The following is a 26,495-nucleotide window of genomic DNA, read 5'->3' on the forward strand; positions in this document are numbered from 1 at the left end:
AGTCATTGGTGACAAGGGACTGGGGACAGTTTCTCTCTGGAAGATGAAACAGCCCATCCTTTGGCTGAATAGCCCTGTGTCAGGGACTGTTGCTTTAGAGCATGCAGGCTTCCTGTTTTTTTAAAGAACTGACAAGCCATGCCAGGAGGTAAATCTTCTGCAGACACATGTCTGCCTGTAATTACTGTGGCAAAACCAGGGGATGCCAAGGAGAGACAGACCTGTGTGCAAACATTGTGATGTGTCTTTGCAAGGCATAAACCTCCCGTCCCACAGCCCAGGAAACCATCCCTCAGTCATCTTCTGACAACATCAAATAGCAACTTTGGAGACAACATGTATGTTTTACCTCGTAATGACTTGCTGTCCCACAACTTGTTATTTGACTTTGGTGAAAAAGAAGTGACTGGGTGGTTTCTGCAAGCCCAAACCAGAGCATGCAGCTTCACATGGGCACAAGGACCAACTCTGGCCATGTAATTACATCGCCTATATTTAATCTCTCAGAAGTGTTTGGCAGATGCTTTAAATTCCAGATATGCAATCAATATCTGCTGTTCTGAGGCTCAGCTACCCTGTTCTTCCCCTCCCTTGCTTCCAATACCCAAAGTCAAGTCAATGCACTTGGAGGGTAGAGGAGTGACTGCTGCTCAGTGAATGTCTGTCTCCAGGTACCTGGGGGGCTCTCATGGCAATGGGTGCGTGTGTGTGCATGCTACACGCCAGACGTGCTCTGCCTTTATTTGTTTTGGAAAGGGTTTGCTCTGGTTTTGTCGTGCCTGGCTTTTAAACGCTCTGAAAATCCCCCCCTTGGACTCCAAAGAATAAATATGCATGGCTTGTAATTCTGTTGCAGCCCTCCCTGGCTGCCAGCTGATAGGGTGACGTGGAGTTTGGAGGCTCGCAGATTGGCTTTTTGATTTGGCTTCTTGCTGCAGTTGTGCAAACCTCGCTGGCTCCCAGAAATCAGGCTCAGCGCTTTGCCGTGATGCTGGGAAGCCTGGACCGAGCCCTGACGGTGTGAGAGCGGGAGCGGGGGAAGCCCAGCAGATTCAGTGGCAATCTGGGGGACAAGCCATTTTCTCTTCCCCCCTCCCTCGACCCCCATTCATCTTCGTCCTCCTCCCCCTCCGCCAGCTCTCCCTTCCCTCCCCAAACTCCATCGCACGGAGCTGAAGATCGAGGCTGGTGGATTTATCAACATTTTACCTCCACCCCCACCCCCTTTTCCAGATGCACCTCCCCGCTCACCCTGACAGCTGCAAAAGCGAGCACAGGTTCTGTAACGAGCCAGGCAACTTGGACTGACATGCAAAGGCGAATCCCCCCCGAACCCGCACACACCGTCGGTGAATCACCGGGAGATGCGATGAGCTCCCTTTAGGAACCGGAAGGATTTGTACTGGGGAGCCAGCGGAGCCCCCCCTCAAAAAAAAAAAAAAAAAAAAGAAAAAAAAAAAGGGGGAAAAAAAAAGTCGGGAAAGCCATCAGAAGGGGTAAGTACGTGGGTGCTACCCCCTGCTCTGTAGGAGATCCAGGGCTGGCGCTTAAGTTTCCTGCTATTAAGTGGGGCTTCACGCCTCACATGCGAATGGCCGGGGGTGATGGGGAGGGGGGAGTGGTGGAAGGGGGACTGCGGGGGGCTCCTTGTAGCTCATCTCCCAGGCTGGGGGTGGGAAGGGAACGTGTAACGTTGGCCCGGCGCTGCGAGCCCGCTCCATCCGCGCTGTTTTCCCGGAGCCGCGATGCTCTGTGTGTGTGTGTGTGCGGGTGCGTGTGTGTGCTGCGGGGGCAGGGCTTTGCATACGGCGCGGAGCAGGCGCTGCGGGGTGGATGCGCGCCGGGGAGGGGGCGCCGGGCCGGGCCGGGCCGGGCGCTGCGGGGTCGGGGCCTGGCGGGCGGTGGGAGCCGCGGCGGCTCCGGCGGGGCGCGAGCGGCGGGGAGCAGCCCGAGCCCGCGGCTCCGCGCGCGCGACCCCGGGATCCCCCCAGCCACTGGCGGGGGTGCCCCGGCGCGGCGCGGCGCGATGCGGCGCGGCCCCCAGGGATGCCGGAGAGCCCGGGAGGGCGGCTCTGCCCGCGGCTGCCGGGCGGGAAAGCGGCTTTCATGCAGTGCCATAAATTTCCCTTTCGGTTTGCTTTTATTTATTTTTTTTCCCTTTTTTCTTTCCTTTCGCCTGTGGGAGACCGGGGTCGGTCCAGCCCCGGCCGCGAGGTGGGGGCACCGAGGCCGCTGTCCCGGGCAGCTGTCGCGCTCTGTCCACCGGGGCCGGCTTGTTTACCCTCGGTGTCAAATATAGCTGCTGCGCCAGGCTCTGCCCTAAATAGAGCAGGGGGCCGCTTGCGGGGCCCCCGCAGTCCCCGGCAGGCGGGGGGGAGCAGTGATGTCTCACACACAAACACAGAAGAGCTGACCTAAATGTTGGGCAATTTCATATTCTTCCTCCCTTCTGGCAAGCTTCAGGGCTTTATTTCTGTCACCTGTGTCTAAAGTATCGATCACCCTGTGTGGAAGATGAAACCATTACAAGTGATTTGGGGATTTATTACTGTTATTAAAAAATGTGAGGCTATGGCCATCCCCCCATCTCTTCCCTCCCCTCTCACCTCCCAAGTGGAGCTGTAGTGTAGTGGCTGGGTTCCTGGCTCCTTGGTTTGTTCCTGGGCACGTTCTGGGGATTTCACCCTAAAAATCTTTTCAGATGTAAGGTGAGACACTGAAGGAACAGTGCTGGTGAGAAGGGGTTTTCCTTTAATTCATTGCATCTTGTAGAGCAGAAGGGTGATTTTGTTGAGCTTCTTTATTTCTGGAGAGGACAGGGTTGGAAGACTTAGGTAACTGTCAGCAGCATCTTCCCATTCAAGAGTGCTCATCCCGTGCTCTTTGGGAGCCTGGCGGGAGGCCCAGGAGAGCAGAGCTGGCTTGAGGGGACTGCTAAGACACAAAGGCCTTGAAGGTGTTCTGTAGGTTTGGTGCAGTGGGGAGAGGCATCACTCCCCCGTGGCACAAGCATCCAAATCCTGCTCCATCCACTGCTGTTGCAGGTATTTGTGTAGCTTGATCGTGGTTAAGAAAGTAAGTCGTGTTTAGTGCTTATGTTCAGGCCTCTGCGGTCAGCTGGAACAAGACTTGTTTCCTGAGCAGAAGTCAGGATGATAGAGAAGAGCATGTCCATCTACTGCTGAGGGCTGGCTGAGGAGCAGTGAGAGCGAGAGCTCCTGGTTCTGCTGCAAGAGTGAAACCTGATGGCAGCCAAATTGGTTATCCCTACAGTAAATAAAACAGTGTAATAGCAACTGGGATGGGGAAGGAGAGAACTGAGTGGGAATAGATAAAGAGCCCTAGGCAAAAGGTGCAGTACAGCCATCTGCTTGGTTTTTTTTCCTCCAAGCTAAATATGAGTCCTGCTCTAGTAAGTAGGTGGTTCAACCATTTCTGAAATGGCCAAGGTATGACAGATTGTGGTAATCTTGCTGCTGAGGTCCTGCATGAGTGCAGGAGAAATGCAAGTAGGCACCTGGTCTCTGGCACACCTCCAGTGTGCTGCTGGGTGCATTGTTTCATCTCCCCAGGTCTCATTTGTATTGTTAATTACATGTTGCTACCCATGTGGGGATTTTGTGAGAACACGGTTGCAGCAACTAGTGGGTGACAGGGTGCAAGAGAGAAGGCAAACATGTAGCCATCCTGACACCACGCTGTGCAGCGTTGTTCCTTGCAGAGAGATTGCCCCAACCCACTGTACAGCTGACAGAATGGCACCTGGGAAGGTTGATGCCATCACCAGGTGGCATAGTCCTTAGCATCACCCTGGGCAAGGTGGGAAGCATGCTCTTGACCACCAGCATCCAGAACAGCAGAGTGCGTGTGGAGCTGGATATTGAGTATGGCCTGGGTCATCCACCATGCTGTGCACCATGGGCTCTCACGGGCTACTGCAAGGGCAGGAGCTGCCTCATCCAACTGGAGCAGGCTTTGTTGTTGGGAATCATGGGCAGTTCTAAATAGCAGTCACAGGGTACTCTGGGCACTGCTTCTTGGCTTGGCTGGCTTGTGGGAAGAAAAGAGATACCCAAGGATAAACCCAGCCTCCCTGTTTCATCTGCCTTCCTCTGGAGCTGGTGGTGCCGAAGTCAGATGAGGTTGATCTGATGCAATGGTATTGCTGGTCAGACATGTAGAGGGATTGCTAAGGACCTGGGCTGACTTGCTGCTGTGCCCTGTCCTGTAGGTATCCTTTGGTTTCAGAGAATCCTTCCTGTGATAGGCATCTTCCATCCCCAAGGCAGGGATGTGCCGTAACAGAGTGTGTCAGCAGTTTTTATTAGAAACCAAGTGAAGATGTATTCCCTCCGCCAATATTTCCAAGCGAGGCACTATACAGATAAATGGTCTGTCTGTCAGGTTTTTGTTTGCTTGTTTTAAACAAACAGCATCAGTCTCCTCCCCTAAGCTTCCCCAATGACCAAGTGGCGTTGACAAATAGTTCCTTGTTCTTTGTTGCTGTTGTGTTTCAGACGCCTTTCATGTGCTTAAACAGTTAAAAAGATGGCTTTGATTGCCAGCCAGCCCTTTTTTTCTTTTGAGTCAGGCAGTAATATCTAATTCTATATTATTTAAAAAGAAGAAAAAAAAAGTGAGGGAAATTAAATTATTCAGACAAAACCATCTTCTTAACAGGGGAAAAAAACTCTCTGAAGCCAGGAAATTTATATTTGTGATGCTCTGTCTCCCATCACCCACTGTGTTTAGTTATTGTGGCATAGATTAATACTGCTGTTGATTTACTGTTTAGATAACAGTAACTCCTAAAGACATCAGCCTCGTTGGGAGCCTGTGTTTCCAAGTTCCATACAAATGTCTAATAAATTATAGTCTAGTACCAAAGAGTTTCGTGCATGGAGGGATGCACGAGATCACAAGCTGGTCTTGGGGCGCCTTTAAAATACCTCCTGTGCTGCTGAGCTTGTGGTTCTGCATTTGCTGATTTCAGTGACGTGGGGCTTGGGGTTGAAGACAAGCTTGCTGCACCTGCTCACTTCCAGGGTGAAATCCAAGAAGCACCTCAAGTCTCCTGCAGCTTCAGTGGACTGCTGGACTGCTTGGGGACTAATGTGATACAGACAGTAGTCTATATGCTTCCTTCCCCTCTGCTCTCCTTTAAACTGTAAACTTTGGTTGAGGGCCATCACGGATGCGTGTGCACAAAGTTCAGCACAATGGCTTCTCATCTCCCCTCTAGGCATCTTTGTTGGAGGGTTTCATGGGAACAGCAAGGCAGCAGGAATGCATCATGCCATTCTGAAGGTACCACCACTCTCTCTTCCATCTTGCCAGTGTCTCAACAACAAGACCCAGGTACTGTTGTGCCTGTGGTACATCATCATAAAGTGGTTAGTTCACTCTATAAGAACACATTTATAAACAGGTGGTGATCATGCCCCCATGTTCCTTCAGCTCTCAGTTTTATGGTAATTCTGTCTTTAAATCCGCTTGCTGGAGCCTTTGATCATACAGCTGAGCTGTCATTGATGTTTCTGACAGTTGACATCATGGGAGAGAGGGGAGCTTAGAGCTCTTAACATTTCTTTTATGATAGCTTGTTTTCTAATGAAACACTCCAGTGAGGATTTTCCAACGTAATAAAACAGGGAGCTTTTGCAGAGCATTCAGATTTAGGGAGAAGCTTCTGTTTCCATTGAGCATTTCCATTCACTAGGAGATTATTTCAAGCCTGCAAAACTGGGCTTGATCTGTTTGCTGCCTACCTCTGCTGTCTTTTTACCTGAGCCTCCTACCTCAGGACAGCAGCAGAGACAGCCAGGTCAAGAGCAATCAGAAATACTAAGTATCCTATGCCGCTTGGCATATTTTGCAAGCAGGGTGGTGTCAAAGAGTTTTAGGAACTGTAGGCATACGAGACTGCACTGCCGCTGCTTTCCTCATCATCCTCTCCTAGGCTGGTGTTTGGAGGCAGTCTGGAAGCAAACAGCAGCACAGAATACAGTTTTAACAAAAAGAAATGTGGTGATGCAGGCATATACTCAGGAGAGGGCACTTGAATCTGACTGCTGAGGGTGTGTTGAAGGTGATGTGTCCAGGCCTCTGGTGCAGACAATGCAAGGTGCTCTGCCAATGTGTTCCTGTGCCGCATGGTGGCGAAGGCTGGTTTCTTTTCCTGGGCAGAGCAGGGGTAAAAGCAGGAGAGCGAGAGCACGTCTGTGCCTTGCTCTGCAGTCCAGCACTCTCTGGATTATAGAATTGTTTTGGTTGGAAGAGACCTTCAAGATCGTCATGTCTAGCTGTTAACCCACCACTGCCACAGACATGATGTAGTTGCCCTCAGAGTGAGTAGTGGTAGGAGAGGGTCTGTGGCCAATGTCAAGGCTGTGAAACCCACCACTGCCCAGTACCCCAGATCCCCACACCCAAATGGGGAGGCAGTGCTGCCTCTACCATGCAGCGTTGGCCCACACCAGCTGGCGATGGATGAGGGCTTGAAGTAATGCTCTGTGTAAAGAAGCTGTCCTTTTACTCTTTATAGCATCTGCTGCCAGGAAAATTTGTTTTAAGGCCTGGAGGTCTTGGTTTAGAACTTTGAGGTGAACCTTCCCTGACAGGAAGTACTATCTTGATGTTGAGCTTAAAGTTCGCCTTGATAAACACCTTTACCCTCTGCCATTGCTTTTTTGTTTGGTGTTTTTTGCTGGGATTACTCAGCAACCCTTGAACACACATGGTGGTTGGAAAATGCCAAGATGGAGATGTATCTTTGCCTTTGAGTAGCAGGATGAGGCTCCTAAATGGCCCAGGGGGTGTTGCAGGATTCACTGCTGCAAGAGGCAAACCTGCCCCTGCCCATATGCATCTAATGCCCCTACCGTAATTGTCCTTTGTGCCTTACTTTCTACAGCCTTCTCACCCTGAATGCTTGTTCCTGCTCCCATCCCACTCCCTGCAGGGTACTGGCACAGTGGTATGTCAGGCCAGGTGGTGGGTTCACCTTACTTTTTAGACAGATCTGTTTGTGCTCCCTGTTCATAGCATAGCATAGCCAACAAAAAAAAAGGGAGAGTCAGTGCAGAGTGGGAACAAGAGACCAGGGGTGAAAAATGTTAAGGTTGGCTTAAGAAGCCCTGCTTCCACCTGTAAGGCTGCTGCCTGAATTGCCTGCAGCAGTTAAGGCTTGCAGTTGGTTCAGCCTTGAAGTCTGCTTTTGATGAGATGGATAGTTGTGAATGCAAATTAGTTGCAAAGAACCTAAGAGCGATGGGGTCTGCAAAGCACTTCTTAAACTATTAAGAGGCACAAGAATCAGCAGGGGGGGGGAAAAAAGGACAAAATAATTTGTAATATAAAATCTTCCCAAGAACATGCATAGGGGTTGGTCTTGATTAAAAAACATAAATCAGAGTCTAGGCCAAGCTATTTCTCAGACACAACATGCCAAATGGACTTAGGTTCTTCAAGAAGAGAATAAAATGAGAACTTCCTCTCCCCTTTCAGTTCTTGAAAGCTTCACACCAGCACTCAGCACTTCGTCAACAACAATCTCCCCATGTTGAAGCCTCCAGACTGCATTCCCTGGCAGTGCAAGAGGGAGTGGTGCCAACTGTTTTATTAGGTCTGCACCCACGAAACCCACTAGCAGGGAAGGACCTGATTCTTTGTCCTGATGAGGCCACAGCAGGCTGTGCTTGTGCTGCTGGCCTGAGCTTGCTGAGGGTGCTGAGCTCAGCCAGTCTGTGAGCTCTGAGGGAGCTGCCTGCCTTGGGGCTAATTGGGAGCCTCTCTGTGAGAACTTAAGGGCCACAGTGAGGTGATGGTCTCAGTGTTTTCAAGGTGCAAGGCAAGGAGAGTCATTCTGCGTGTGTTTTCCAGAGGATCTCAGTGAGGGATAATGACATACTGCTGCTTTTGTTTTGGAAGCCCTCAGACAAAAATGAGCCTTTCAAAGCTCGGGTGTTGTGAGTTGTGCTGTTGGGAGTTAGACACGATGGGGTAATTCTACAGGCTGGGCAGCTGGAGATGGGGCCACTAAACGCTGCCCTGACAGAAATTACTGCCTGCTCTGACTCTCCAAGTATCATTTTCCCCCCTTCTGTTTTAACCTTCCAGAGCAGTTTCACTTCTTCTAGTAAAGGTTTCTCTTTCTCTAACTTAAATAATCCATCTCCCCAAAGCTGACCTGACAGATGTTTCCCCGGCAGTGACCCTGCGCGCACAGCACACTTCATGAAACCCTGGCTTCTGTGGGGAAATGCGGCACCAGCAGTGACCCTGCTAGTGTCCCAGCTAAAAATAAAGCCTGTCCCTCCTGGCAGTGTTGGGGTTTGCTTTTAAGTAGGTAGGCAGTTTTGCCCATTGGCTGCACTGTGCTCTTGTGCCAGGCAGAAGGCACAGCTTAACCTTCAGAGCACAACAGAGCTGCTTCCACTAAGGGGAATCACACCGGGAGACTGAAGGTGAGAAGATGCTCAGCTGCACTTGGTGCATCTACGTCACTCCTAAAAAACTGCCAGCTTGCCTGTTGCCTGCCTAGATCCACCCTTCTTCTTGCACCTCAGTGTGTCACCCCCTCCATCCTGCTTTCCTCCTCACTTCCCTCAACAACTCCATGCCTCCTTCTGTGAAAAAAGGCTGAGGGAATTGGGATTGTTGAGGGAGACCTTGTAGAAGTTTTCCAGTACCTAAGGGGGCCTATAGAAAAGATGGGGATAGTATTTTGGCAGGGCTTTTTGCAACGGGATAATGGTTTTAAACTAAAAAGAGAGGAGATTCAAACTAGGTATAAGGAAGAAAATTTCTGCAATGGGGGTGGTGAGACACTGGCCCCAGTGGCCCAGAAAGATGGTAGGTGCCCCATCCCTGGAAACATTCAGGATCAGGTTGGATGGGGCTCTGAACAGCATCATCTATTTAAATATGTCCAGGGAGGCTGGACTAAATAACCTTTAAAGGTCCCTTCCAACCCAAACTGTTCTATGATTTTAGCTTCCCAGTCTTCCAGCCATATCTGTCACATGCTCAACCCCTCATTTATCCTCTGCATGTGGCTTTCTGCCTGACACTTGGGTCCATACGGGCTTGGCTGATCAGACAAAGCAGGATGGCCCAGTCAGGAAGCAGATGCTTAGTTAGGAAGGGTCTTTCCAGCTTTCACTGTACACAGCTATTAGTGAGTGTCACAAGAACTGGCAAGGTTGAAACATGCTCAAGAGCAGGAGGGAGCATGTGTCCTAGCTGGTGAACCTATGGATCATTGAAGTGTTTCCATGCACATCTATTTTTTCCTTGGAGTCTTCCAGTACTTATTTCTTAACAACACTGAGCTCCATAGGTTACACTACTGCACAGCACAGAACTAAAAAAAGTTTCCACTGCTCACTGGATAAAATACCCTGAATCTGGGAGCTTTCTTGTGGTGTTAGCCTCAAGCTTCTTTGGGCCTGGTTGACCAGTTCTCTCCCCCTGACCAAAGCTGATTTCCTGGGGAAGGCTGAGGGAGGAGATATAGGAGTTGTGCTTGTTTGTGCAGGGTTCTGGATACCTTGTGTACTTGGTACTGCAAAGAAAGCATGAAGAGGCAGCATGGTCATAGTTTGCAAGTATCTGTATAAGAGCCCACAGCTATCAGGCATGGTGGGCTGGCTGCAGTCACCTCAGACAAAAGGGGGGTGGTCTCTCAGATGTCATGTTCTTATGCCTTTGTGCAAGGAGCACCAGTGGTGCTGGTAGCTTGCTGACCAGCTGGCCAGCTCAAGGGGGCTCAGAAGGGGCTGCAGTACCTGCTACCTCTTGTTTGGGTGGTATCAGGGTATGGAAGGACCACTGAGGTGCTGTGGGAGGAAGGGTCAAAAGAAGAGGCACAGAAGTGTTTGGGTGCATGGCTGCAGGGAGAGCAGAGGTCAGGGAGCATGGGAAGGGGAAGGAGGGTTGTTGGGATACAGGACCCATTTTTATTCATCTGCTCATTGAGTTCCCACAGCAAAATGGATTCAGGGCTTTTCTTGTCTTTAAGAGTGACCATCCTTTGTCAAAGACCTTTTGTGCTTGTTCTTTTACCTGTTTGTGTCACTGACCTGAATGTAATAGTAACAGTGGCCCTGCCTGGAGTAACAGTCTCACCCCAGTGCTCCTCACCTTCTGGTGTTTGAGGACTGTTCCGGGCAAAGAGTTTTTCTGTCACTTGTGACAGGTTTCCCAGATGACAGGAATTACTGTCATCATCAATGACAGGAAGAGCTGGATTCAGGGCACCACCAAAGAAGTACAGCTGTGCAGGAGAGGCTTTCTGGGCTGAAGAAGCATGGGATGATGGCTGAGTGTGGACTGGAGGTGTGAAAACAGGCTGTCCATTCCTGCCTTAGCTGTTGTGCAAGTCAGGCCTCTACTGAAACTCTCAGCAACAGAAGATGGTGGAGGTGTGGGACTACTAGCATGCGTAACAGAGATTGTCACCCTCAGTGGGAAGATAGAGGCTGTCCTCTCTCTTTGGCTTGGTGGCTTAAATAGACCATAGAATGAGTGGCTGCGTGGGATGAGCATGTTACTCAAGCACTTGCATTAAAACAGTGACTCCTATCATTATACCTCCAAGATGAGGCACTTTAGGGTGCTGATCCAAGGTGACAAGTGGCCATATGGTGTGGAAGAGAGACCACAGGCTCTCTTTCCAGCTGGGTTCTGGGGTTGTGAGAAGGAGGAGGATTTTCTCCTTCCTTTGTCTCATTTCAGTGCATTTGGCTGATGTGGTCATCTCCCATGACTCAGCTGCTCCTGTTGGCAGGACTAGTTGTAGCAAATCTGGGGCCAGCATGGAGAGCTGGGAGGAGAGAGGAACCAGGATGGGATGGACAGGAATGCAGCTGGTTTGAGGAAACAAGAACATAACTCCCCAGCTTAGGTGTGTGACAAGAGTTGCAAAGAGGAAATAGATGATGCTTTCCTTTTGGAAGTTTATGTTGTATGAAACGTTGCCAAAGCTCTTCAGGAAGCTCTTCTAGTAGAACAAGCTGGCTCTGCTGCCTTGGGCTTATTGGACATCTGCTGAGTTATGCCAGGGGAAATCTGGTCCTAAGGACCCTCTCTTCACATGGTGCTATGTAAGCTGAATAGGTTGAAAAGATAGTCCTCATTTTTGAGATGACTTTGTATACAAGGAGGCTTTCAGAAGGGAGGGTCAAAGGAGGGAAGCTGATGTGAGCTCTGGGTACAATGAAAATGCTATTTCTTCTGCTTTGGAGATAAAGTACAACATGATTATATGTACTTGGCTAGGAAATTCTTGTGATACACGATGCCCTGCATCCAGTTTTCAAATGTTCCTCACTAGTATCTAAGTTAAGACTTGCTGACTGCTGGGAATTAGGGGAGTATCATTGCAGGCATGTTAGAAATGACAAGGGAGGAGCCTTGTCCTTCTCAGACAGGATGCTTTGTTGTATGCATTGCTCTGAAGGTGGCATACACACATATATAATCTTGACTTTTTAATCTTCTTGAAGGATCAAGCCACATATTTACCTGGCTTAACCTTATGCCTTTTGGATGTGGGACCTGCCCAAATGCTCAAGAAATAGACCTCATGTGTCTCTTTGGAGAAGAGAGCAGTGGCCTCATGTACTCATCTGTCTGTTTTTTTTTGTGGGAATATTAAATCATGTTTAGGTATCCAGTGGAAAATCTGTGATTTCAGTGGGGTCAGAGTGTCCAAGTGGATGAAAAAGCTGCTCCATTAAGCTTTTAACTACCCTGTTAAATCTGGCCCTTTGTGACTCTTCCAGTGAAATATCTAACACACATTGAGACCACGGATGGGGTAGAGGAGAAAGTTAGTGCCATCATAACAATGGCAGAGGAAATGTGAGTATTGAGAGTGACTAACTTCGGAAGATATTTCAGATTACCTACCCTTGACAGGACAGAGTGGGGCAACCAGCCAGGAAGTGCAGACCTGCAGCTAAAACACAGACTGAAAGGAGTAAGGTGAATAATCCTCTCTGGTAATGCCATAGTGAAGAAAAAAATCTCCACCCATAGATATCAGAGTGGGATATGGCTTTATATAACCCACAAAGAAAGGTGTCAGAGGGTGGGGGGGAGAAGAAATGAAGGTGGGGCAGCAGACAGCCTGGAGGCTGCTGCCACTTACTGTAATTGCTGGAGCAGCTTGGTTTCCACTGTTTGTTGTCCATGTCGTCTCTGCAATTACCATATGGTAAATATGACTTGAGTCTCTGGCAAATAACAGAGCTAATATTAAGAGAGAATCTGTAAACAGCTAGTGCATAAATGAACAAAGAGCAATAAACAGCCTGGACTTAGGAGAAATGAATTAATCATGGGAGATGTGAGGGTTTATTTTCTTAAAGCAGTTGCAGAATTAACTGCTGAAAAAACCCACTGAGGGATTAAGATATCTAAATTGTCAATAAGAGCTACGTGGGGATGTGTGTCGGTAAGTGGTGAGGGTGCTGTGTGAAATCTTACTTGATAACTGTATTCAAATGGGTGAATTTGCAGCTTTTGGCACCTTCTAAGTGAAGTGGGAGGTATTCTGAGGATAGCCCATAGCTCAGTGCATTTTTCATGCCTCCTGCTGCGCTCAGATCTGCAGAAGCAGCGAGTGCGTTACGGCGTATTTCCCTCCTCTCAGCTGGAGGCTGTGCCTTTCTGGTTGAAACACTGGAAAGCTCTGCTTTCCTTCCACACGAGCCAGTCAGCACAGTGCTCCTCATGCTTGCTTCTACCATGCTGGAGACACAGCAAATGGGTGGAGAGACCTTCGACACTGAGTAGCGTAGGGAGATTTTCTGTCGGTCTTGATGTAACCTGTGTAACAGTCCAGTGCCTCATGGAAATCTGCTGTACAGCAGAGCCGAGGGGCAAGGCTCCACCACCCAGGCTTGGCTTTCCAGCTCCAACAAGAGCGGATTTGCTGCTGTTTCTCAGTGGGAGCAGGCACTGATGTACTCCTCTCCCAAATCCTCGGCTGCTTCTGACCGCCTTGGAGATGGAGAACCAAGAGGAGGTGAAGATAAATTGATTAAAGGGCAGCTTGGGCTAATTTATAAAGATCAAAATAAATGTGTGTGCTTTGGCCAAAGAATAACTGTGGAGGAGAACAGCTATTTACAAGTATCTGAAGCATGTAAATCTCAGACAGGGAGGAGAGTGGTTGAGAGTGCTCCAAGGACAGGATAATGAGAACAAACAGTATAAATTTTCTTAATTTCATCCTAAATATAAGGCAGACGGCTATAACCTCGGAGATAAATTACAGCGTGGCAGAGTCTCTATGGGAAGCTGTAGAAATGCCATCACTTGGGTAATTTAAAACAGGGCTGGACAAAGTACTAGGAAATAATGTTCACAAGGGGAACAATGCAGGGGCATGGCCCAGACAGCTCTTCTGGCTCTGGTCTGAGGCATTCTGAAATTAACGAAACCTGTGCTAATTGGAGAGAGCAGGAGCCTTTCCCATCTACCCTATTTCTGTGCCCATCACTGAATCACCAAGGTTGAAAGAGACCTCAAAGATCGTAGAATCATAGAATCAATAAGGTTGGAAAAACCTCAAAGATCATCAAGTCCAACCTGTCACCACAGACCTCATGACTACTAAACCATGGCACCAAGTGCCATGTCCAATCCCCTCTTGAACACCTCCAGGGATGGTGACTCCACCACCTCCCTGGGCAGCCCATTCCAATGGCAAACAACACTCTCTATGAAGAACTTTCTCCTCACCTCCAGCCTAAACTTCCCCTGGTGCAGCTTGAGACTGTGTCCTCTTGTTCTGGTGCTGGTTGCCTGAGAGAAGAGACCAACCCCCTCCTGGCTACAATCAGGCAGTTGTAGACAGCAATGAGGTCTCCCCTGAGCCTCCTCTTCTCCAGGCTAAACAATCCCAGCTCCCTCAGCCTCTCCTCGTAGGGCTTGTGCTCAAGGCCTCTCACCAGCCTTGTTGCCCATTACCCAGAGAAGTGTAGAAGTCTTCACTCTGTCATGGCAAATGACAACTGCTTGCTCTTCACTGCAGTGGCAAAGATGATTTCTGACATGTAGCCTTCTCCTCCTCTCCCCACCCAGGTCTTCCACTGCCCCATTTATGCTGCTTCTGACTGCATTCACTTTTTTAGTATCCTTTTTCTCACTAAGCCAGGAATGAGCCTGGCTGAACAGACTTGTGGAGGCCTTACAGTTTTGCTCCGTGTGATGTGGCACTTTTGGTAACAACATTTTTTTTTCTGCATTTGGATCATCCACCACAACAAAATCAGACATTTTCTTACTTTTTTTTTTTTTTGTTACTTTTTCCTTTGATAAGAAGTTAAGAAAGAAACTGTGCCATTCTGGAGGATGGGAGCACAGCTGTTGGGGTTAGCACCCAGCATAACTGGCTGCTGGCTGTCCCAGGAGCCCATGAGCCAGCCAGCCAGGAAAGGGCTTCCTGCCCTGCTACTTACTGCGTCAAATCCGGTGCATCACGTGGTTTGGGTTTTTTGCCTCAAGTGAGGGTTTCTGTCAGAAAGCTTGTTTTTCTTAACTAATTTTGGACCTACAGAGAGTGAGATACGATTATAACACCTTTCCCCCTCTTGTTTAGCACTTGGCCTGCCTCTGTTTACAAATAACTACCGGCTTTGCAACACAGACTCGCTGTTGATGACAAATCCTAGGGTCTTTAATTGTAGCTGTTGCAGATCTGTCATCAGAGTGCTAAAGAATTGTCACGAGTTGTTGCTGTCATCTTTCCTCTAAGATGCTGTAAGTCACTAGGTGATAAGTTGCACTCTGATGGTGGCACCTGAACCGGCAGTATAATACGTCCATGAAGCAGGAGCAGTAAATAACACACCCTGTGTGCTGCCACGGGCAGTACATAAAATGTCTTTTACTGACAAGAAGTTTTCCTCACACCACTGGAATAATTCTTTTCCCTTCCCCTTTGCTCCCCAAATGGTCTTTGCTGCTCTGTATAAACCAGCAAGACAGAGAGTGATGAAAGCCAGTGCCTCGAAGGCAGCAGCAGGGAAATTGGTGCCCATTGCAACCCTCTGTGCTGTCAGGTGGCTGCTCCAGGTTGTGTCTATCAGCTGCAGTCTGTGGAAGAAGCAGGGGGGCTATCGAGTGGGTGACCCAGTAACTTCACTTCTTTATTTCCCTCAGCCTCATAAACCACAAAGGAAGAAGTTTTAGCCTCTTCACTGGACCTTTTACATCATAGGCATAATATCAAGGGCCTGAAGAATGCATCTGCCATCTCAGTTTGGGGCTGCTCAGACTGCAAGGAATGGTGTGCACTGGTATTCAAGTACCTAAAGGCTCCAATTGTGCCTCCAAATGTAATCAAAACATTGGCATTTGAAGATTTGCCTCTAAATGTGCAATGGAGCCAGCCCAGCAACTTCCAAAAGATTGCAACAGTGACTTTTGGCCATATCAGAATGTGGTTGCCACCAAAGCACTACAGTGAGGTGCTGGTGCGGTTTGCACACAGGCTGAGTTTGTTCTGGCTTCACATGCACTGACCCTGGATGTGGCTATCATGAGCAGGCTTGGGCTCCATATCTTTTCTGGTTTTGCCTTTTCTTTTTAATGTGGGGGTGACAGCACTGACAAAGGTTGCCCAGAAAAGTTGTGGAGACTCCATCCTAAGTTCCTGAATATCTTTCAGATACACAAAAGCTACCTGGATGTGGCCATGGGCAGCTGGCTCTGGGTGATGGCCCTGCTTGATCATGGGGGTTGGACTAAGCTGACCTCCAGAGGTCCCAGCTATCTTCTGTGTGAACTGGCCACTTGAACATCCTGGGAAAACAACAGTGGGACTGTGCAATATTCATTAAAAGAAAGGGGGATGTGGAAAGTCTGTATCAGAGCAATAATACTGCTTTTTAAGCAGGAGGGTAGCCACTACTAATCTATATGTCAGCCTAAATACCAGGTTTTGTTTTCTGAATGTGAAAAAGGCTATAGTTCTGACAGAAAAAAAAGGATAGCACTCGCTGTGCATCCTTAGCCTGAGGATTTTTCAGCTATAGGGAGGTGCACGGGGAATGGAAGAGCAAGGGCAACGCGGCTTCCAAGGAGGCTCTCAGAGTGTGACTGTGGCCACCCACCAAAGGATTTCCTTCAGTGTCTGCTGCTCCTCCTTTACATATCTGTGCACAGAGCATAAAATGCAGCTCCTATATTCATATATATCCACATGCCCTGCACAGATATTTTTCAGCTGGAGTGAGAGCAAGGAAATAAAATGCCCAACCAGTCAAGTGGAGCCAGTGCAGTATTGGAAGGGGACAGTTAAGTACGGGCATCTTTATGGGTTAGCTATTTATGGCACTGCTTCTCCAGGAGCCTCACAGATACTAAAATACAGGAAAAACCATCAGGGACCAGTCCCTGGGGCAAGTTGAGTGTTTGGAAGCTGCTACTAGCTGTACATGGCTTTTTGCTCTGTTTGGCTCAGCCCCTGGGATCACGGATTCTAAGTGAATCCCATCACTGCTGCATTCCTGTAAGGAATTAGTAGACTTGATTTGTTATGTCAATTAACACCTGTTTACACTTTTGGAATGATAGGAACTGCTCAAATTAGTAGAGACACCAGCTTGTAAATATTAAAAGACCTGCTATGAGAGCTGGGTTTTCCTCTGGTAGCTTTTTGCATGATCTTGGCAGAAGGAAAAATGCTGGGTTTGACACATGCCGAGGGGGTTATTCTGTAGGCAGCTAACTCTGGGCTCTGGCATGTTTACCGTCAAGTGCAAAGCGCCGAGCACCTATGGCTCCCCGCCATAACTTTTCCATAGAGCCAGACTGTGGGGACCTGTCATGGCCCAAGCATAAGTTACAGTGCCTTTTCTCTCGTAAAACCTAGCTGGTGAGGTTTGCTGTGCAGTAGCCTGCATAAAATCAGCTTGGGCTCCTTGGTTGCACTCCTGTCAGATAGGCACGTGCCGTCCGTGTGATGGTTTAATGCCCGCTCTGTGTTTGGAAAGTTACATTTTTCTGACCAAATGACTCTTAAGAGCACTGCTCTGGCTTTGGGCTTGCAGGTACATCTTAACTTACACTCTGGGTGCAACTCTTGGAGTGATGAGCAAAGGGCTCAACAGTGTTTGAATGGAGACAATTGAGAAATGCGCTTTGGTTTGTGTTAAGTATTTTGTTATGCTTTTATTTTGGGGACAGGAGGAGTGTGAGTTAGGTATAATCTCTCTTCTGTGAAAACTGGGTTATTTGTGTTCTTTGGCTGTGTTATATATATGTGTGTGTATATATAGCTGTTATCAAAAAAACACCCATGTGCTCAATCAAAAAGGTTTTGTGTGCTTTGGAGCCAAGGGATGTGAGGCCCTGTTATTAAACTGAACCTTATTTTCTGGCTTCTCTAGCTTGGGAGCAGGGCTATGAGACTAATAGCAGTGCTGTATCCCCTCTGCTATGAGACTGATCCTTGTCAGACAAAACTCTTGATCTTGAGATATCTCTGTCTGACCCTCATGCAGCACCCACATCTGAGCAAGGCTCACCCCATGCTCAGATCTAATCAGGAGCCTTTCCAGGCTAGTCTGGTGTGTCAGGGGAGGGAGGATATGTGGCCACAGATGTACTCCTGTGTCTGATTTATTTGGGAGTTGGGAGGGAGAGGAGAAGGAAAGGGAGGTGCCAGACAACCTAATCTTATGCACAGGTCAAATCTAAAGGTTTCTATGATGGTTTAAGGGGAATTTTTCCTAACTATGAAATTAATAGGAACTTAGAGGTCTGCCTTTGGTTTTGTATACACTGGCAATTTGGTGTGTGGAACTTAGCTGTTAGCAGCCATTGTTGCTTTGTTGCCTCTTGGTTTGATTTCTTGCTGTGGAGCTTTCTTCCTTTTTGAAAATATCTTTGCCTTTAGAGTCATATGAACAGCTGTATACAAAAAGATAAATTGTAAGGGATCAGTATAACCTTCCCAGTTTTCTACTTCACCTACCACAACAGGCAAACCATTAGTCTTCTGAAACTCAGCTGTTGTAAAGGATTGTAAGGAGCTTTGTAGTTGTCTAGAAGTAATTTTATATTGGAGGTTTAAATGTGACAAGCACGGTCCATGCTACTTTCTGAACAGTCTCCAGCAGTATTTAAAGAACTGATCATTTTATTTATGGGTTCTATTTATGGATTCATGTTTCACACAGCTATTGTCAACTCGTGCAGAAGGAGTTCCCCCTGCTAAAATAGCTGTTATGCATCTTCCCAGGGCTTTGCTATTGAATGCTAGCTCATTCTGGTGCAGTGGTGCTTGCATCATATTGTTTCTGTTTTGCATTAATTGAACACTTTGAATTTATCCTGTCAGAGATAGGTCCCTCACTACCATTGCCCTTACTTGCACGTATTCAGTGTGATAGCACTAGTGGGGCAGAGACCTGTGGGCAAAAATGGTGTCTGATAGCAAATAGGTAGTGGAAATGATGATCCTTGTGGTATAAAGCCAGAGATCACCCAACAGCAACTGCTTTGGCATTGTAGCTGCAGCTGCTTCCCACAGGGCCAGGGCAATGATGTTGCTAGAGCAACACCTCTCTGCACCAGATGTGGGTGTGTTTTGTTGCTCTGGCATCAGAGGAGCCACACCGTGATGGCTCCTGGGTGACCAGAAGTGATTCAGGACTGTGCTGCAAGCTTGCCTGGAGGCTCAGTCCTCAGACCAGGACTTGCACTGAAGGGTGGCTCCTGTCACAGTCCTGCTGACATCAATGCTACTGCTTAGAGGAGGAGTAGAAGATGTGGCCCCTCTGGTGATTTCTGGATTGAGTTTAGTAGAGATATCTGAGGAACCACTTGAACCTTATATAAGCAACCTTGCTGACCTAGAGCTACAGAGGGAGTTTTAACTCTTCTGTCCTCTGTCACCTGAATGTTAAAACTGTTACCTCAATGTTTTATTAACAGCAGTTTTAAAATTTAATAGTTTTATTCCACATTGCAAAGCACTTCTGCATCAGTTACCACGGGGAGAATGACAGTAAGAATGCTTCGCTCTGTTTCTCAGATTGGTTAGGTTAATGCTTTTCGTTATAATGAGCACATATTAAGATCTTATTAGACAAGTGTGTCTGTGGGCAAAGTTCCTGTTGATTCCACTGGGGAGTTTTGTCTGTGTCAAAGAATTCCAGGATCAGGTCATTACTGTTTTATTTTAGAAAATGATTGTGACCTCCACTTAACATTGAATTGTTTGTCTAGGCAAGTGAAATCCAGTGAAGGGAAGAATTCCTCAACCCTTGAGATTTTAGCCTACAACCCATAGCCTGGGTTTGGGTGGTCCTCAAACGTAAACAGAGACTCCCATGGTAGAAGTTGGTTTTGAAAGAAAATACAATTAGTTTGAGGAGTAATAGTAAAATTATCCTCTGCTTAAAATCAAATTAAAAACTGAAGAAAGATTGGCAAGGTCCCAGAGTGTGATAAAGGCTTGCATTAGAAACCATCGCGGCATTAGAGAAGGCAGGCCGGTAGTGTTAATTAGAGAAGGTGGCTGTCCCAGAGAAGGGGGGCCTGATTTATTTCAGAAGGCAGTTTAGTCCTTGTACTATTCTTAGACAAGACTGAATTTCAGTGATACTTAGACCCTTAAATAATTTTTTTTTAAACCCCAAATTTAGGTGCTTGAGTCATGTAGGCTCCTGTCTTCTTGTCAGTCATTTCTACATGGCTGATCTTGGAAGACGCAGCACCTACTGGCTGCTGTGCAGTTAAGTGGGAGCTGGAAGTGTCAAGAGCTTGGTGGGTACCTGCCAGCAATTGCAGTATGGAAAAGGATGATCTGATGTGCCCAGGGTGGCTTTGGAGCTGCTGTGCTTGTGCGGTTGGTCTCTGTGCACCTTGAGTCAGAGGCACCTGGAATGTGTCATCTTTACTGTGTGTGTGCACACATCTGCCTTGCAGCCCAGAGATCTTGGGCTTGCTGCTCATAGTTACTTTGCACATATTCACTGTCCCTTTCGGAGGGATTTCCCAACATCCTGCAGCCAGAAATCTGGTATAACACCGTGTGGAGTGGGAAGGAAGACAAAACAGGAGAGCCAAACTGACCCCAAGTTGTGCATGCTGAGTAGCTGAGTCCCTCCTGTGACCCTGGGCTATGCAGGCAGCGAAGCATTTCAACAAGACTTCAAGGCTGGGACTGATGCTGGGGCTGGCTAACAGCCCTCTCTGGGGCTGAGGTCCCTCTGATCCCCATGGGCCTGGGGATCAGGTGCTGGAGCTTGGGGAGATGGGCAGATAAAGCAGGTGTTGGGGAGAGAAGGTGAAGAGGCTAACATGGGAGAATCTCTCTCTTCAGAATTAGTTCAGGTAGCGTGGAGATGTGTGATTGTTTTTTCACATCAAGGGTGTCAGATATGGATTTGTGATCCTGGTACTGCGTAATCAATTTTCTCCCCTCTGCTGTGCTTCATCAGGAGCGGTTTTGTTCATTTGCAGTCCTTGCTCACGCTTTCCTTCCTGTTTTGCTTGTCTTTATAGATTGTTATCTGAAAGTTGAAAACGTTTTTTTGTTGATATGGGAGAGATTGCCCCCGCTTTTGGAAGGAGGAGAGCAACACAACACGATGATAAAAGAGCTGTTGGAGGTGCATTTGTTAATGCTGATAGAGTTAAGATGTTGCCTGGAATATTTACAATGGAAAGGAGCAGGGAAGGACCTCCCCTTAAGTGTTCAGGGCCCAGTTCATCCCTACGAACTGCTGCCATCTGAAGGTTAGGCGTCTGCTCTAGAGTGACTGGCTAGGCATCCTCCTGAGACTAGGGAGAGAGATGGGAAGGGACAAAATCCTTCCTGGAGACAGGTGTCTTAAGTACATGCTCTGGGCCAGAACAGGGTGGGACAGGAAGGATCATCCCCTGGAAGCAACTGTCTCTTTCTTCTGACCTCAGAGGGAGCCTCAGTGGCTTCATTTGACTTACTGCCCAAGATTTAGATAGTTATAGTGGTGGAAATGAATCCCAGCCCTACTGATTTGGCAGTACAAGCCTCAATGAAACTTAGTGAAGGCTCTTGAACCTTCCAAGTGCTGTAGATAATGCTGCTATTAAGTTTGATGTTTCCTGTGAGATACTTGGCTGTGTCTGGACTCGCAAACATGATTTGTCAGCTAAGCCGGAGACCAAATTCTTCCAGAGGCCTGTTATAAAAGGAGAACAGTGTGATCCATGACAATGTGAAGGGTTCAGAATCCAACTTTAAGTGGTGCAAGCCCTGCAGCAATGTCATCCATAAGTAATAGAAGGCATTATTGGGCAGTCATATGCCAAATCTATGTGATGCATCAATCAGACCCTTTATTTTTCCACAGTATTTTGGGTTAGAGATTGCTTTCCTTTTAGAGGGTCTTTGAAAATATGTCCATTTCTTAGGCATGCAGAGGGAATGTTGGTGGGTACATGCATTTTGCTCTATCTTCTGCATTCATGAGCACAGCTTTTTTTTCTAACCATGGTGGTTTTGTTGGTTTCTGCAACCATTTAAAAGCAGGAATGTTGATGCAAAATGCGATCACCCAGATCGCAATGGAAAGGCTATTGAAAAGTGGCCTTTGGCACCTTGCTGAAGGCGAGTCCTGTTACTGTACTGACATCTTTACCTCCTCATGTGGAAGTCCTGTGCCTCAGAAGCTTAAGGGAACCCTGGAATGCTTTTGTAGTCTCTGCAGCCTATCAGGAGGGGCTGAGTGGGGTGATGGTTTGGCCACTAAGGTGCTCCATAATTCATAACTGAATTACATCCTACAAACAGACTTCAGTTGGAGATTGCTCGCTGGTCTTAAGTAGTGCTTCTTGTGGTGCTAGTGATTCCTTGACTTGTATCATCTCCTGGGTGATGAGACAGGGGAGGCTTTACATTTGGTTTCTTGTGCTGAGCTGAAGTGCTGTGTAGTGGAGTACTCCACGGCATTGTTAGGTGAGTGGCAGCTGAGCACTCAGTACTCCTATTGCACATGTTGTAGGTCAAGAGTGGGCCATTATATACATACATACACTTCTCCTCTGAGTTACTTTTCTATCAATTGATCTTCGTGTGCTGGGCATGTAAACACTGCAGCTTGTTAGAGTCCCTGCTAAAAACCTTCTTCAAAGTGACAGAGAAACAATCCAGGCACCTCTACAAGTACTCTTCCCTGGTGAGATACTGAAGTGCATTTGGGTAAATGTTACGTCTTTCTTTTCTCTCATGCTTCCCTCCCCCCTCTCTGTTTTGTTTGTTTCAGGTTCTCGGCCTTTTTGGATCTACACAGTGGAAGCTGCATCTTGTGTATGGCGTGGTTAAGCTTGCAGCCTGTCACCTCAGCCTTCCTCCATTTTGGGCTGGTTACTTTTGTGCTGTTTTTGCATGGTTTGCAGGTGGACGCTGGCCTGACGGGAGACTCAACCAGTTCAGTACAAAACAGCTCGTGTTCAGGATCTTTTGACTGCAAGGAAGGTGTTATCCTGCCAATATGGTACCCAGAAAACCCATCCCTTGGGGACAAAATTGCCCGCGTTATCGTGTACTTTGTAGCCCTGATTTACATGTTCCTCGGAGTCTCCATCATTGCAGATCGTTTCATGGCATCTATAGAGGTCATTACATCACAAGAGAAGGAAATCACAATTAAGAAACCCAATGGAGAGACCACAACGACCACCATTAGGATTTGGAACGAAACTGTTTCCAACTTGACCCTCATGGCTCTGGGCTCCTCTGCTCCCGAGATCCTTCTGTCTCTGATAGAAGTGTGTGGGCATGGATTTGTAGCTGGAGACCTGGGGCCATCTACAATTGTTGGCAGCGCTGCTTTCAATATGTTTATCATCATTGCCATCTGTGTCTATGTGATCCCTGATGGGGAAACCAGAAAGATAAAACACCTGAGGGTTTTCTTTGTCACAGCTGCGTGGAGCATCTTTGCTTACATCTGGTTGTACATGATCCTTGCTGTCTTCTCCCCAGGTGTGGTTCAAGTCTGGGAAGGTCTGCTCACGCTTTTCTTCTTCCCACTTTGTGTCCTTCTGGCTTGGATAGCAGATAGGCGTCTGCTTTTCTACAAGTATATGCACAAAAAGTACCGTACTGACAAGCACAGGGGCATTATCATAGAATCAGAAGGTGATCACCCTAAGGGCATTGAGATGGACGGCAAGATGATGAACTCCCACTTTCTAGATGGAAACTTAGTGACTATGGAGGGAAAGGAGGTAGACGAGTCTCGCAAAGAGATGATCCGGATCCTTAAGGACCTGAAGCAAAAGCACCCAGAAAAGGACTTGGACCAGCTGGTAGAGATGGCCAACTACTATGCCTTGTCTCATCAACAGAAGAGCAGAGCCTTTTATCGCATTCAAGCCACGAGAATGATGACGGGGGCTGGCAACATTCTGAAGAAGCATGCAGCTGAGCAAGCCAAGAAGAGCACCAGCTTGCATGAAGTGCGGCCAGATGAACCTGAGGAATTCATCTCCAAAGTTTATTTTGACCCGTGCTCCTACCAGTGTCTGGAGAACTGTGGTGCCGTTCTCCTGACTGTGGTGCGGAAAGGAGGGGACATGTCCAAGACCATCTATGTGGACTATAAAACAGAGGATGGCTCTGCCAATGCCGGTGCTGACTATGAGTTCACAGAGGGGACTGTCGTCTTGAAATCAGGGGAGACCCAGAAGGAGTTCTCAGTGGGAATTATCGATGATGACATCTTTGAGGAAGATGAGCATTTCTTTGTACGGCTAAGTAACCTCCGTGTGGTGGAGAGCGAGGAACCTCCAGAGCTCAGCAACTGCCCATACCCAAAGGCCATGTTGGCTTCTCCTTGTGTGGCCACAGTGACTATACTGGATGATGACCACGCTGGCATCTTCACATTTGAGTGTGATGTTATACATGTCAGTGAGAGCATTGGTGTGATGGAAGTCAAAGTCCTAAGGACATCAGGTGCTCGGGGTACAGTGATAGTGCCATTTAGGACAGTAGAAGGAACAGCAAAAGGAGGTGGAGAAGACTTTGAAGACTCTTACGGGGAGTTGGAGTTCAAGAATGATGAAACCGTGTAAGTACTCCATTTGTTTCTGCTTCTGGCTCTAGTTTTGGTGTTTAACCCCACATTTTGCATCCATTACAGGTGAATGATGACAAGGGGCAGGCTCCTTCAGCTTTCCATCTGTTTCTCTACTTACTTCTTTCAGGCAAGAACCGACAGCAGGATTTAAGAGCTCAAAGCTCTTGCACCATCCCTCTTGGGAATGACAAAGTGAGGCTTAGAAATACTGGGTGGGGAGTTGGGGATAAGAGGAAAACATATCATTCTCTGAGGTCCTGTATTAAAGCTAAGGGTTAATGGAGAGTTAGAGTACAGAAAGAAGAAAAAGAGTGAACATTTACCTGTCTGGGCAAATAAGGGAAAGCCTCTTTATGAACACTGAAGGTAGAGTGCACAGGAGTTTATAGCAATCCCTAAATGAAAACTTTACAACAGTTATTCCCAGGTAATCAGGACCTGCTCAGTAGACATAAGGCTTTATTTTCACAGGAGCAACACATTATACCCGTGTCCCTAGGCTGCCTGTGCAACCTGCAGGGCCATGTGGCAGCTAATTCACGGTGCAGGCACAGCTGCAAGCTATTCTGCTGGACTTGCAAAATAATTCCAGGCTTTGTGCCTCTACGGGCTATCCATATTCCCCACATCACCTTCTGTGTGGTCTCTGTATGTCTGTTCTTTTACCACAGGTGGGTTTTCCCCTTGTAAAATACCATGGCAATTGGCAATAATGGTCTAAAGCACTGCAGCTCACAGCCTGTCCATGTGGCTCCATGACCCAGTGTTCTCATACAGAATAAAGGGATTCAGAAACAGTCTGCACCAGTCCTGTTAATTCAACTCTTTTATTGTCTACGAGGTAGGTGATACAAAGCTAGGAAGTAATAAAGACCAGAGAGGTGATAATGTCTAATTGCTTTAACTACCTGCTATTAACATTAGTGAGGAATGAGAAAAATGCCTTAGCTGAGCAGGGAGAGGGAGAGAGGTGTGAGCCTGGTGCTAAAACTCCCTAGTGTTAAGTGCCTAGGTTCCTCTTGTTAACACCTAATCATTTGAGCCATCAAAGGAAGAATTGTGCAGACTTGCAACTGGCATCAAAGGAAATCTTTGTACCAAGCCTCCCAATACAGTACCCAAAAGGATGTTAATATGTTAAATGCTGATTTCTCTAGAGATGTCAGATGTGTGGTTACAATCTCCTGTGAGCAGACTACCTACCTAAAATACAATGGGTACTACCTTGCTTCAGCTAGGTAGTACCCATTGTCTTGAAGAAAAAAAAAGGCTTCTACTTAAAGAAGTCCCATCAGCAAAAAGCCAGCAAGTTTGGGGTACTGAAGAATAAGCCCATGAGCCATCTTACTCCAAACTGTATTTCCTTTCTTTCATTTTCCAGCTGACACAAGAGTTCCTTTTCTCTTTGAAAAGTGTGAGAGAAGGTCAGAGCATACCCACAGAGTTGCTTCACTTGGGTTAAAACAAATCACATGCAGCAAGACCATATGCACCCTTGTGGGACAGACTCTAATGAAAATGAAGGCAGTCCAGAAAACCAGTATGGGTAGGTTGCTTAACACTGTGATTTGTGACCCAGGGAAGATGCCCTCGAGCACAGATGAGACATTTGTGGTGTACTTAAAACTGTGGCCACACGTAAGGCATTAATGTAATTTGCACTTCTGCATCAGAATACTGCTGGGATCAAAGCCTGCTAACCACAGTGGCTATGAGAGACCATGTGGCTAGCAGAAATTGATTTCTTTTGAAGCTAGAATTAGTGTAGCTGGCTCAACATAGCACTTAATCAAATTAATAAGCCTAACAAGGAGGGAGATCATGTCAGCCATCAGGTTGCCTTTATTCACTCCCAGGTTTCGTTTTAAACTTCTAGGTCTTCTGGGAATGGAATTGTGGGGTGGAAACATGTGCAGGTAGTTTTCAGTCATCAGCCCTTGGCCTTTATTTTCAGTGAACACAACTCACTTGCTGCAGTTTGCTGACTCTGCTCAGAGGTGTGAGTGGAAGGAGCTGCAGGAACCTGGAAGCAGTGACGGGTGGGTTTATTCTCATTTTCCTGTTTTGCTTTCTAAATCTGAATGCAGAAAAATAATTTTGAGCAAATATTTTGGCTGCAAGCAAATTTGAGGTGATTCAAGCCTCAATTTGGAGGCTAACTGTCCTACTCGAACTGAACACTGTCTAATTTTGATCAGCCTAGTTTGAGATTATGGGTAGGTAAGGTGTTTGGCACAGTTTTGCTGACCCAGAGGGTGGTTTATGAGTGACTGGTCATGGTGTCACTTGGTATAAGGATGTATGAAGACACTGGGTCACCAAATAGCCAGGAGGTTGCCTGGCTGAATATTTAAAGCCCTTCCACTTAAATGCCTTGCCATGGAGAGGAATCCACCATGAGGT

The 26,495-nt window shown here is 47.4% G+C and overlaps 1 protein-coding gene across 2 annotated transcripts in view; it reads left to right on the plus strand.

Annotated features, from left to right (window-relative positions):
- The first annotated feature begins 964 nt into the window (after positions 1-964).
- The window catches only part of SLC8A3 (solute carrier family 8 member A3), a 137,131-nt gene continuing 111,600 nt past the window's right edge, over positions 965-26,495 (plus strand). For both annotated transcript variants that reach the window (XM_054161575.1, XM_054161576.1), the window contains exons 1-2: positions 965-1,496; positions 22,272-24,083. In XM_054161575.1, the coding sequence (XP_054017550.1) occupies positions 22,318-24,083 (1,766 nt within the window). In that variant the 5' untranslated portion in view covers positions 965-1,496; positions 22,272-22,317. The remainder of the gene's footprint in view (positions 1,497-22,271; positions 24,084-26,495) is intronic.

The sequence above is a fragment of the Dryobates pubescens genome, chromosome 5 (genome assembly GCF_014839835.1).
Source record: "Dryobates pubescens isolate bDryPub1 chromosome 5, bDryPub1.pri, whole genome shotgun sequence".
NCBI classification, from domain to species: domain Eukaryota; kingdom Metazoa; phylum Chordata; class Aves; order Piciformes; family Picidae; genus Dryobates; species Dryobates pubescens.